Source organism: Anabas testudineus, chromosome 4, assembly GCF_900324465.2.
Source record: "Anabas testudineus chromosome 4, fAnaTes1.2, whole genome shotgun sequence".
NCBI lineage: Eukaryota > Metazoa > Chordata > Actinopteri > Anabantiformes > Anabantidae > Anabas > Anabas testudineus.
Genome location: NC_046613.1, coordinates 13014156 through 13027692, shown reverse-complemented (window position 1 = coordinate 13027692; position 13537 = coordinate 13014156). Strand labels below are relative to the sequence as shown.

At 39.2% G+C, this 13537-nt stretch overlaps 1 protein-coding gene across 2 annotated transcripts; it reads right to left on the bottom strand.

Moving 5' to 3' along the window:
* Positions 1-1842: 1842 nt before the first annotated feature.
* atcaya (ATCAY kinesin light chain interacting caytaxin a) lies at positions 1843-12481 on the bottom strand. Of its 2 annotated transcripts, XM_026344743.2 has the most exons (13): positions 11824-12481; positions 10197-10296; positions 8161-8219; positions 7810-8058; positions 7133-7306; positions 6509-6611; positions 6227-6358; positions 6035-6121; positions 5443-5541; positions 5185-5220; positions 4980-5036; positions 4794-4852; positions 1843-3914 (listed from the first exon to the last, which is right to left on the bottom strand). In XM_026344743.2, exons 2-12 carry the CDS (start codon positions 10271-10273, stop codon positions 4819-4821), a joined length of 1107 nt encoding a protein of 368 aa, XP_026200528.1. In that variant the 5' UTR covers positions 10274-10296; positions 11824-12481; the 3' UTR covers positions 1843-3914; positions 4794-4818. The 2 variants fall into 2 exon arrangements, with proteins under 2 accessions (XP_026200528.1, XP_026200533.1); XM_026344748.2 differs by lacking the exons at positions 10197-10296; positions 11824-12481 and adding an exon at positions 9277-9489.
* Positions 12482-13537: the final 1056 nt, after the last annotated feature.

The window sequence follows — 13537 nt, the reverse complement described above, 5'->3', positions numbered from 1 at the left end:
GCATGGAATAACAATTCATTTTTTACAAAATAAAATAAAATAAAATTCATTTTAAAACTGTTATAGGTCCCCTTAACTCACATTAAAATATTTTAAATTACTCTGCTTTGATTTATAAACTTAAGGTAACAAAAAAGTCGATTTAACGTCTGAGAAATTCTTAATACATATTACATAAAATTATATTTTCTCATTAATAAATCATCCCCTTAAGTCCTTCTAGTGTCAAACTCAGTTTGTTTCACATCTATGTTTGTCTTTATGTGTAAATGGTTTCATTACACTGCTAGTTGGCTATAACAGAATTATATTTTAGCCATCCCTCTCTAAAGATTTAGTCGCTACTCTCTTAAAACTGATGAGCACATATTTTATCTGGAATCACACCCCAGATAAGAGTATCTATGTCAGTGTGTCAGGAGTATGAGGGTAACGTGAGCTCCACTGTGAGCCAGCAAATGGAGCCAGAATTTAAAAGGAACCAGCATAATTAGGGACAGATGTCACAGGTTCAAACTACAAACTGAAGATGTGCACAAATGTTCATAGAGAGATACATAGAGAGAATTGTGGATTATACAGCATGTTAGAATGTCTTCATGTTTATTACCTTCTTATGTCACAGCCATGCTCTCCTTCCGGTGTGCATCTGTGGCATGCATGTTTCTATTTGTGTGCATCTGTCCCTGTGCTGGGAATCCTGTCACAGCCACTAGTGTTCAGGGGTCATCGGTGGGGGGCTCGCTCTCAGTGTTGGTGTGTAAGAAGAAGGTGGTAATGCTTGTCTCATGTGACTGTATTATTAGTATTGACGTCACAGGACTCCTTTTAAAATAACCCAGTAACATTTGAGAATCTTATGTGGACTTCTTACAGCCCTGTACAGGCGTGTGTGGGGAATCTCAAGAACTTCACACAGAGAAGATGTGCGTGTCCGAATGCAGCAGCAGATATGGGCTGCATACTGTAAATGTGATCATCTAAGATTTATACATTCACAACCAACTATGGACATATTGTTGTTGCTCTGGTACGGGTTAATTTTACTCTTAAATAAATCCCCAAACACAACATATACAAGTTAGGCACCTTAATACAAAACCAGTAATTCAGTCAGAGTCAACCGGATGATTTAACTCCATGGTTGAGTTATCATCCTGAATATCCTGTTATGATATGATAACACAGCAAATAAAAAGAGAGTGCATTTTTCCACAGAGATGATGAGTAAGTCCAAAATGTCTTAAGTCTTGTTAAAGGATTCTCCTTTGAAAGATCTTTGACAGGTCAGACATATTGAGTTTATATTCTAGATGTGACTGTCTGGTTTGCTAGAGGATCATCACCTTTCTTTTCCTCTCAGCCAAAAGTCCATTCATCTTTTTTATAAAGTTTAGGAGTAGCAGGAGTCGCTGCACAGACTGTAAATATATTTAAAGCAAAGAGTAATTTATTTCTCTTTCTTTCCAAATGAATCAGCCAAAACTTTTTTTTTTTAAGCTGACATGTTGACATTAAGCTGAATATATAATATAATGCTATAATTATTGTTATTAGTCACATCTGTGTTCGACAACTCTGTGGAAAGATGTATTCAGACCTATGAGAAACCACCTCAGAGACAACTGTCCAGTATCTCATAAAGAAAACAACCACACATCCACTCATCAACAATAAAATAGCATTTAAAATAGACTTGTAGTCTAACAAACAAAAATTAAGTTAAAATTAAATTAAAAACCTAAGTATCCTGCAGAATAAATGTGTTTTCTAATGGTAAATAAAGTCAGAATCTGAAGAGACACTATTTCTTTTGTGGATGCACAGAAAACAAACTTGAGCTTGGGATCAACAGTTTATTCAGTCATATATTTACAGCATATGTCAGGCAAATAAGTTGTAATAATATTGTGCTTTTATAGACAAAATGAACATTTTGTTGTTTTGGGGACTGACTTGTAAACCTATAAACACTTCCAATTAAATGACTGTTGTTTACATTCATTCACTTTTTCTGAATTTCTCCTGAACACTCACATTTAGGCACTCAGTATAGCCAGCAAGCTGAAAACAGAGGAACCTTCTCTCAAAGTCTGCAGCAACTGATGTGGGACTGCTACAATAAGTCTGTTAAATATTTGATGTGACTGTGCAGGTTTGGTTTATTGGTGTCAAACCTAACTAAAACCCACAGGCGTTAAAAGTTGAACCTTTTGTCTAATGTTCCTGCACCAGAAAGGCAACAGAAAAAGTTAAAAATAAAAAGTGAGATGGCACTTTAGTAATGTGAGTCCTATCAAGAAGCATAAGCATGCCCATGCCTCGCTATCAGCTACAAGAGTGCATGGCATCACCAATAACATCAACACAAAATACATTTTAAGAGGACTCATCTCATCTCCTAAACACAAATCTATCACATCCAATTCTCTAAACGTTAGGTGACAACCACACCCAATAATATACAGTCAATAAAGTTATGCAGTTATTTAACTGCATAACTTTAAGAAATAAAATAAAAAGGGGTCTTATTCCCCTTTGCTCCTGCCACCAGAAGATGAGTCACTTAAAGATGGAAGACATGGGAGAAAATCAAGGAACATCCAGGAGATGTCTAATAATGCATTAGGATGTTTAAGAACAAAATAAGATACAATCAGAGAGAAACAACTTGATATGGTTTTGTTACATGATATGATTCATTCTGTTGAAACAGACCCTTTAAAAATTACAAAGTCGCTGTGTAAGATCTAAAATTCTTCATGACCCTCCTGTCAGAAGCCACTTTATTCATAAGAACAGACAACACATTTATATTTAAAATCTGTAACAATTAAAATGTCTATTTTTAAAACAGATATATGCACAGGAAAATGAACTCATGCAAAAGTAGGTGCTGAAATCCTGTGACTGACCAAATGCAGTATAGGTAATTATTTCAACAATATTTTTTAAACGTGAGAACTTTCTAAAAGAACCACATGTGTGTATTTTGTCTTGATTGTAGTCACCTGTCTACAGATTTCATACATTATTCTGTCTACTTATATTCGGCTAGTTAAAAATATACAGACTATATAAATGCCGTATGTGATACTAAACGACATAAACCCAGCATGTTAGTGTTATGTATGAAGTCTGTTTGTGTTGCCACGATCGTGTTAATGCACAAATATTTCACAGCATCTGTTTCTTAAGTTTTCATTTGGGTTTTCCAGCAAACGCAAATGTTGTCTCTGCATTTAAAGCACAAGAAGACTGATACAGTACAGATGAAAGGGCACAGTGGAAACGATGAGCTCAGAAGAGAGAGAGCTTGTAAAAGCCTTATGATACAGCAGTTATGAGGCAAAAATATAGATGAAGGCATCAGATCAACTGGTAAAACAATCGTTATTTACATTAACATTAACCAGCATGAATGTAAATGTGTGTGACTGATTTCACACAGACTCAAACCTTAACTTTTGTTTGATCTGCAACTTTCAATTCAACATCTCTGGGCTTAGCAAGAGATCCATTTTACAACAGGTAATTCTGTCGGTGTCCCGGCCTGACAGACACTCAGGATGATGGAACATTGAGATATGGCCTAAACCACAGATCCTACCAGACAGCAGGTTTATGAACAATGAACTCAGCCAGAAAACAGTTCTTGCAAACTCCTTAAGCCCAACAGAGCAGCATGTTCCCTTGTACCTTTTAAAAGTTGCCATACTAAACCCTCTGGGAGAGAGGAAGCGGTGGGTCCCAATGGGTGGAATACGAGAAGGAGCATTCAACGTTTGCATCGGGAAATTACGGCACAAATTGTCAGCTGGATTACAGGGAAGCATACGCAGATTCGTTGGACGTCTGCTTCTTGTGGATATAAAGGATTACAAAGGTTTCATGCTCCACACTTCTGCCACACCCTGCACGAAGAGAAGGAGAAGTTAATGGAGGATAACTGCAGCTTGTCTTCATAAATTATAATGACTGGTTTACAGTACGTGGAAATCAAAGAAAACACACTTAAAAGAATGTTTTTCTGCATCTGAGATTTGAGGAGGATTTAACCCTGAAGCTTTTTCTTCAATTAATCTCTGAACGTCTAGAATAAGCTGACTCAAAGGTGTCAGATACAAAGTCATCTGTTGATCCTAACATGTAAAGATGAACTGTTGTCATTCTCTGTTATATGAAGGTAGTGATTTTTATTACTGTGTGGCCAAGAATATGTTGGAGAGAGATTTCAGTGTATTTCATCATTGGTGCCTCAGTCGTATGAGCTTTATCAGTGTGACAGGCAGACAAATACTTACGATGTGCTGTTACATCCATACTGTGTCATCCAGCCAGCTGGTTTCAACCAACTCATTAAAACTCTGGCTCTGGAAGATGATGCGACTTATATTGTTCCTACATAATCCTAACAACCCTCTGATACAATGCATGGCCATCATTCATGATTTACACTGATTTGCCTTTGTTGAAGTTTACAGAACAATCAACTTAATCAGATTTGGATTGAACATATGTACTACCTCAAGGACACACATTGTCTAATTTAATGGACTGTGTGAACCTCTTCTATAATGGATGAGTAGATATTACAAAGTAAAAGACCCAAAGTCGGAGAACCAAAATTACGATTTTAATTGGTTCAATTCTGCCAAATGTGTAGCTACACCGGATCAATAGCTCCTGTAAAGATAATTGATATAGAAATTGTGAACGGCTGTGTCCTCTGTTTATTTTAAACCACATGTCCATCTTATGGCTCATATAACACACCAGTGGATTTACATTACCTGCTTTAACAAAGCTTTGTTCTTCTCATAAGCCTTGATCAACAATCATTGACTTTGGCCTGAATGAGACAAAAGATGCAATGAGAACATGTTTAAAAAGTTGGAAGGATAATGCAGAAAGAACTGATGGATGTTTAACAAAAGTTCCTATAAAATATGGTTTTAAAATCCAGTGACAAACAGTACCTTTCAGACTTTTTAATGGACTCCTGTGGGACTGACTGCTGCTGCTCCTGCTCCATCCTACACACACACACACACACACACACACACACACACACAAACACACACATAATGTTATGGTAGGTACCTGTGCTTATGTGAACATAATGTACTGCTGTTAGTGAGGTATGTTATCAAAATTAGACAGGAAATGATCAGTGTACTTTACCTTTCCCTTCGGGCTTTAATTCTCTCCTCATCAAATCTGAAATTGAGTTAACACTGTTATATCCTCAGCTCAGCCGGTAAATCCTACCATCAAATTCACTTCACTTTTGAATAATTTAAGTAATAATCATTTGTCACATTTACTCCAATACAATTACATTAGAGGTTCTCCGACAGATTTAGATGAATATTAATTTTTAATAGTGTAGGTTTGCCAGTCACAGCTGCAGGGCTCCATCTTGTGGTCAGAGGTACTTACTGCACCACACACTCTGGGACATGGACGTGCTCCATCGGGACAATCGCTGCCAGTTCATCCAGGCTGTGGACATACTGGATCTTATTCATGAACTTTACACTGTAGATGAAAACACAATAAAAAAAAGCCTCAGTTAGAGACAATGTTTCACAAATGTCCCAATAACTAAATAGGTTTTGCTTTAAAATGTGAGAGTCTAAGTTAGTAAAACACAAAGTCATCCTAAATCATTTTTAGCAGAAAGCTTTGCTGCATATTTGGTGTCATTGCCAAAATTACCAATGCTGCACGCTTTAAGTGCTGGATGAGCTCAGTATCACATTTGTTTATATGTGAGGCCACTGACCTTAATTTGTTTGCATACCAAGTTGTGCTCAGCATGTCCTCTGAAGTGTAGCTACAGCTCAGGTGACAGCCAAAAGTCTGTTTATGTGTGTGATGCTGTTTGTCTACAAATTATACCTGACATTATAAAGTCGTTGCCAAAATAAAAATGTCCTTATTTCATCTGATAAGTGCAACTTGAAAAGCCGATCTTCATTTGTGAACTGTGCCTTGAGCCTAAACCTAATTGTGAGCTTGTGAGTCTTACCTGATAAAGGGCCTGGATATAGCCAGGACAGTTCGTATGAACCATGTAGGATGAGCGATGACCAGAGACTTCAGGTTCTTCCTCAATCTGCAAACACAACACAAACAAGTCCAGTAAGTTAACACAACAACCACACAACAAAATACTATTTGACAAACAATTTAATCAAACAGTGTTGTTTCTTTTTCTGACCTCCTGTCAATCATCTGGTAACATTTCTTGAGCCAGCTGATCCCAGGCATCTTACTCCGAGGAGTTGCTCCGTTCATGTAGATGATCAGGTAATCCTCAGCCACAAGCATCTCCAGACTGCTCACCACATACCTGGAGGAGCAGGGAAAGACTGAATGATGTGATAACTGTTGTACTGAAGGACTGAGCCTTGTGACATCCTAACAAGATAACAACTTCAGTAATCCATCTATAGGCTGCATTGAACCATGTGTTTAAAAAATTCAGCCAACGCAGACTCACAGGAAGAGGTTTTCCATGATGTAGTGGTAGTCTGGACAGCTGCTGTCAGGCAGGTAACAGGCAGAGAATACGATGATGGCATTAAGGCCTTCGCCATAATAACCTGAGACAGAGAGAGTTTCAGTTAATAGTTAACAGGTCCTTGCAAATTGTGAGACGTTAACTTTAAACTAGTGCAGGACTGCTTTTACTAAATTACCAGTGTAAACCTGTTAAATATGAAAAGCTGCACTTTGAAATTGAATATTACTGGGAACCACACCCCACACCACCCCTTGATGTAAACCACCAGGCACAGTAACGGTTTCTTGCCACAGGCCACTACTCTCATCAACAGCTGACTATGCAGGAGCTACATTGCAGCTCCTTGCTGAACATACTGTACAACAACTAACCAGTACATCTTACACAAGAAACGGTACTGGGACCACGTCACACACTTTACTTTGTATTTAGTTTATGTGATTCTCATGTTGTTTTGATATTGTTCATTGTTGAACATATTCTGTTATTGAAAGTTACCAAAGACCCAAAGCTAATTCCTTAGATGTGTTAGCATACCTGGCCAATAAAACTGATTCTATATAGTTTATTCTATTCATCAGACTTGTTCCTTTCACTGACCTCCATGTGTGATAACCCGGAGATAAGGTCTGATGACCTGCATGTCAATGCGATGCTCCTGTTCTCCAATGATCACTGTTCTCCAGAGGCGCCCGTTGTTGGCGGCCCCGTCCTCGTCCACTTCTCCTGAACCATCACGAGGACCTGCTTTGGCCGAGGCCACCGGTGTGTCATCTGCACAAACAGCCAGAGTTTGTTTCAGATTCTGCACCTTGATGAAAACACATTGTCAGCGTGTCTCCCCTTTGAATAGAGGTTAAAACACAGTATTACTCTACTGTGTCCAGATGTGATTACAGCTGGAAGATTTTACTAGTGGAAAGTGGACAGTGGTTGTGAAATGTATACTGTATATATGCTGCTTTTCTTTAAAGCTTAATAATTGCTTTAATGTCCCCCACTTCACTGTGACGCCTATGTTCACTGTATGTTTGCTGTCATAACTTAAGTTGCTCATTAGAGTGAGACACACAAATTGTGCTTGTAGTGTCAAACTCAAAAACAGAGGACAATACAGTGAAGTAAAATGTGAGCAAAACATATTTTCTGTCGTACAAAAGTGGGACAAACAAGTAAGACATTATCTTAACATTAGTTGTGGAAGTTGAAGTCCAGTGTTACAGTGATAAGGGGTTAAAACAAAGGACAGGCATGAGAATGCATTTTTAATTCCTGACCTTCCCACTCCAGGTCGTTGCCATTGGTAATAAACTCCAGTGAATCTGTCTCATCTGGCGTATCAATGTCATCAACATTAATGTCCAGGTCATCTGGTGTGTCCAGAAAGTCATCTGACAGCAGAGAGCCCTCACTCTGATCCAGGGACAGGTTCATTTGTGGAGCAACTAACGTGCGGCGTTTATGGTGGGATGAGGACACGCAGCCTCCCCCTCCAGGTGGGCTCACATGAAGAGAGTTAGGAGGAGCTACAGCAGCAAGACCAGAAGAGGAGAGGAGAGACAAAGTCGAACTGAAGTCACAGAGAAGGAGTTATGGTCAATGATCACTGCATCTCGGGTGTTACTTACAGGCTCTGTCATCTGTGAGACCACAAGAGGGATCCATGTCTCCGTACTCTGGTAGTGGTCTGGAGGGAAACACACACAGGTACTTGTGCTTAGTATGATTTCTAATGTTTGGCCCACAGTCTGAGTCCTTAACCTTTATTATTAAGTGCATTTATCTGAGACTTTCCAATTTTTTCTTATCATTGTTCTCCATCATGCAACAGTCTTTAACTTTGAACGCACTGTAGAATGTTACATGTGATTAGGAGGGTTTTCAATGGACCAGTCAAGGCGTGGGTGACCGATCTGTCTAAGCACAAAAAAGAGGTGCAAGCAGAAGAGGATAGAGATGTATTTCGCTTCTCTCTGGGGAGAAATGAAGATTAAAAGGCTGCCAGGAAGGGTGTGAGTCCCACCAGAGAGGAAGAGGGGGAGAAATGGAGGAGAAAAAGTGAGGATGAGAAGACAGAATGAATAAAAAGGAGAAACGAGTGAGGCACCTCTCAGCGTCTCGGCCCGCAGAGAAAACAGGACAGCTCAGTTTTCCCTTCATGCTGCATCTTATTTACTGGTGACACCTTGCGCAGAAGGAGGAGTGGACAGGTCAAACTCCTGCTCTGCATGTGTTTATGTGTAGCTTAGAGTAGCCATATGTGTGTATATTTGAGAATAAGCAAACTATGAACATTAAGCCAGAAATGCTTGCACATGCATGTGGGATTTTGTGCATGACAGCACCAAGACCCAGTGCAACCAAGGAACTGTAAAACAGAGCAAGTTGCAGAAGGCTGTTAATCAGCAGAGAGAGTCTGAGCTGCATTTGCCAAACACTTCATCCTCCCATCTGGAGGAGGACAGGGTACAACAGTGTGCTCCCATTTTGGGCCAATAACACTGGTTTAAGCCCAGAGAAATAGGCACTGACGAATGGATCTGAGCCTATTCCCCAAGGACCCCTGCAGTAATTAATAGCCCAGACCTTCCTTTGTCAGAAACAAAGCCCTTCCTGCAAACATAACAGGCTCATGGGGTTTTTCTTCATTGAACAAAAGCAAGATCATCTCTTTAGTTCCGATTTCCCACTGCACTGTCCTTCAGCTAAAAACAGCAAGAGCGGGATGAACCGATGATGCTTACCTTCTGAAGAGAGCAAGGGGCTGCTTTAGTCAAGCCGATTAGGTTTTAAACCTCACACACCTTATATGTGGCTTGCTTACTCATTCCCTGTCCTCTCAGCTGACAGTCTGGTGCAGAGCTTCTCTCAAAGCCTGCCTTAATAATCCCTGTGCTGCTGGCTATTCCTCCGTCTCTGTGTGCCTTTAACCAAAACCTGCCACCATTTTCCTGGCGATGCTGTGTTGTTGATCGGTGACTGCTGTTGCGTCACATGACGTAGCCTGAGACCAATTACAGAAAGAGCTGCACCTGCTCCTTGGCTTCCTGCCTCCCCATCTGACGGAGGAGGGGGAAGAAGGGAGGAGGGAGACAACTGCTGACTGTCATCTCTTTTCTCGCCTGTCATTGTTGCACTTATCACATGTTCTTCTTCTGTTCATGAAGCTTTGCCATTAAACCTCTGTGCATCAAACTCTACACTCAATTCTTCTGCAGTAATCTCATTAAGAATAACTAATATTTTTACATTAACATAATACATTTTAAAACTTTCAGCTGCAATAGTACATGAATTGCTCCACTGATGTTTGGAAACAGAAACAAGGATCTCATAAAGATAACCAAGCCTTTATAACATAATCATGGATTAGAAATTTGGATTGACATAAATATCTGTGTATTTAAGTCCACATAGAACTGAATGTAAATAATAAGGAAGTAAGAATCTTATCAGGCAGTCCATGAGTAATTAATTGAATAGATAATGCTAAAGAATAAGATTTTCATTTGTACCTGACATGTCCTGCATAATGTATAACACATACATATGGAAGAATATATTACATAGATATACAGATCCAAGACATGATTTAGCTGTTGACTTTCATCAACTAAACTTCTATATTTGAATAGAACAGACGAACTGAAGATGATAATCCCACCTTGGGAAGTCCTCATCCTGCCACTCGTCTTTAACTTCCATGTTCTCCATTCGTAGAGTTGCCTCTGCGGTGCCCATCCCTCAGAGAGGAGGGCAGGGGCCTGCAGGTGTGAGGACAAATATTGAATTTAATCCCATTTAAAAGCGCAGAAGAAATCTGTTAAAATAAACTCACTAACTAGACAGTCAGCTGCATGGCTCTACGGCGGGAACACGTTAAATGGCAAAAGGGAAAAAATGTGCAGGAGCATTTCCCCCCCAAAAAAGTTCTCTCTTTCATTACAATGCATTGGCAGAAACCACAGTTGATCACATGTTTTTATCCCTCTGCCCACAGGAGCATATGTGAGAGACATGTGACTGAGTCAGACAGAGCCCATTTTCTGAGCTCATTGCACCTCAGAGTCAAATATTACGAACAAATTTGCTCCTGGGTGGAATTCAAGAGGCCAACGTGGAGAACAACATCAAGAGCTAATCCTCCCACACTGCTTCTTAATCTGACCTCAGCGGTGTAGCTGCTGCCTTTTTGATCTGTAATCGCTGCGGCTTTCTGTCACCAGGAGAATTAACAGGAAACTCACTTTACAACTCAAAAGTTACATAATAATGAATAGTTTGGATAATACAGTAACCACACATGGGTTGGAAAATCAGTAGTGTTACTAGGAAGAACTCCTCTCTTGCAAATTATATATTTTTTATTACTAAAAACAGAAGCATTATTACGGTTGTCTTTGCATTTCTGCACTAATGGACGATGCCATGTATGAAATCTTTAGTATCTAAACAGGTTCTGTGAGTGACAGAGGTTTTGCCTTTTATATTGGAGGTTATAAAGCGTGTCCGGGTTTTGTAGGCACAAAACACTGTGGTGTATGATTATAACCTTGTCAGCAGAGCTGAATGCTGAGGAATAATTTATCACAGTAGATTTCTGTAAAGTAATTATTAGAAGGAGTGGAGTGGTTTTGGTGGTTTTGACAGCAACACTATTGGCAAAGTATAAAATGGAAGACAGCCATGTCTCACCCAGCGGAAAGAATTCATATCTGCAGGGCTGACATTACACAAGGAGCAAAATAAAAATAATAAAAGATTGTAGCATGTGTCATCGAATGCACCACATACTTTTGTATGTAGAGGGTCAAAATCATATAATATTAAGTGACAACACCCAAAGAAAAAGTTCTGTAGGACTGGAAAACACAAAAGAGAATAAATAATTATCAATATTTTTCATAACGATAACTGAAAATGTCATATAATGTTTTTGTTAATAGATATAGATCAGTAATTTAAATGTAATAAATGACTCTATGAGGAACATAATATAAAAATATATAAATCACTTAAAAAAACAGGCTGTATATACATTTAGGACCTTTAGTGAATTAAAAAATTGCAGATAATGCCATGTAATTATATGTCATTACATAGAAAACCACATAGAAAATGGCCCAACAGTGTTTCTAGGTCACCCTAAATGAATCAGTCAATAGTAAAAAAAAAAAGATGAATAGATTTCATGTGCTAGTGGACAGTAGAATACAACCAGTCTGTGGTGTCTTCCCTGTGCAGGGCGCAGAACAGAAATATGAGGATATTCAGTCAGTGGTTAAACTCACATGAGCGATGAGATCCTGTAAAGCCTGCCACTGGTCCCTTCCTGCACGTCCTCCCTACTCCTCAGTCACAGATGCAAAGATTCCCGGAGACAAAGTCTTGATCCTCCACACCAACAGAAAAGCATGGGTTCAGCTGAAATCTCTCTTCTCCCTCTCTATCGTTGACTAATTCACATGCATACACACATTGATGCAAAGACACAGACATACAGTGTCCTCAATGTCAGAGGCTAGCCAGCAGCAGGTGTCTGAAGACAGGGGGCACCTCTGTGCTCCACTCCCCCTCCTCTCCTCCGCCTCTGGCTACCTTTGTTAGGGAAAGACTGGCCGTGAAAAGTGAGCCGACAGGCTGCCTCTCAGCTCGTACGTCCACAGCACCAAGACACAAAATTCCTTTAATGAGAATGCATCTGCTCTGGCATCATGATCCAACCAACCCACATGATCCCTCTCCCTTGTCTTGTCTCTGCCTGTGGTTGGAGGATCTTCTTTCCTTCACCTCAAAATCAATTCAAATCGTTCTTTGAATCCTCTTGTATCCAAATCCCTTCAAATCAACATGTTTATCCCTAAAGCAACTGGGGAAAAAACGAGCACCGAGCTCTGTGTCTTTTCACTCCATCAGATAATCCCGCTGTTGTTTTCAGTGGTCCTCTTAGTGGCTGCTGTTCCCTGGCAACAGCATCTCTGTCTCCCCCTCATCCACAGCCTCACCCACCCTCTCAGTCTCTGCACCCCAACTCTCTCCACACATTAATTATTCATTCCTTTACTTCACTTGAGCCCAACCAGTTGTATTCCCACCACAATTTCCCTGCATTGCATGCAGACTTACTCTACAAGGTCCAGCAAAAGGACTCTTTCTATTTTAGGCTTGTTGTGCCTCTGCCTTTGAAACACAAGGTCGACATTGCCTGTATTAGTTATTATTAATTAAATTATGGTTTACATGCAGGTTAATATCACACTGCAGTGGTTCTGACTATGATGTCCTGTTAAAGTATTAGTAGTTGGATGTGCTTAAGATTGTTTCTTTATCATCGGTCCCAGCGTGACTGTCATTCAGCTGATACCGCAGAAAAACACGCAAGCGAAGCGAGAGTTCAATCGGCTTCCGCCCTCGCTTGAACGTCGCTTTTCCTTTTAGAGTTTTAGCGTTTTCAAATCATATATTATTGATTAAGAAGGATTAATCATATATATCAGATATATATATATATATATATATATATATATATATATATATATATATATATATATAAATATATATATGATATATAAGTATAAAGTATAAGTATAAAGTTATATATATATAACTTTGTGAATGAACAAAAGTGATATTACAACTTAAAGATTAACAAACAAAAACGGTAAAACGCGAGAAAAAACATTAATTTTCCAAAAAATCATTGCTGAAAATCAATAGGAAATGCTAAAATGTGTTAATGTACTGCAGCAACACACTGGCAAGTCTACCAGACAAACCTTAACACACAATCTTCATTTTAAAACAAGTAAAAAAATTAGTTTATATAAAAAAATAGGGCACACTTTTATACAGAAAGTCTGAATAAACAAAGGTCATGCATTAAGATCCGTTATGACCTATGCTGTCCCAGTGTTTTTTGAGTAATATCAACAACCCCTACAAATGTATTGTGGTTTAAGCTGATGACTATTTTTCACGACACAGGCCTTGTGGAAATATGTGACA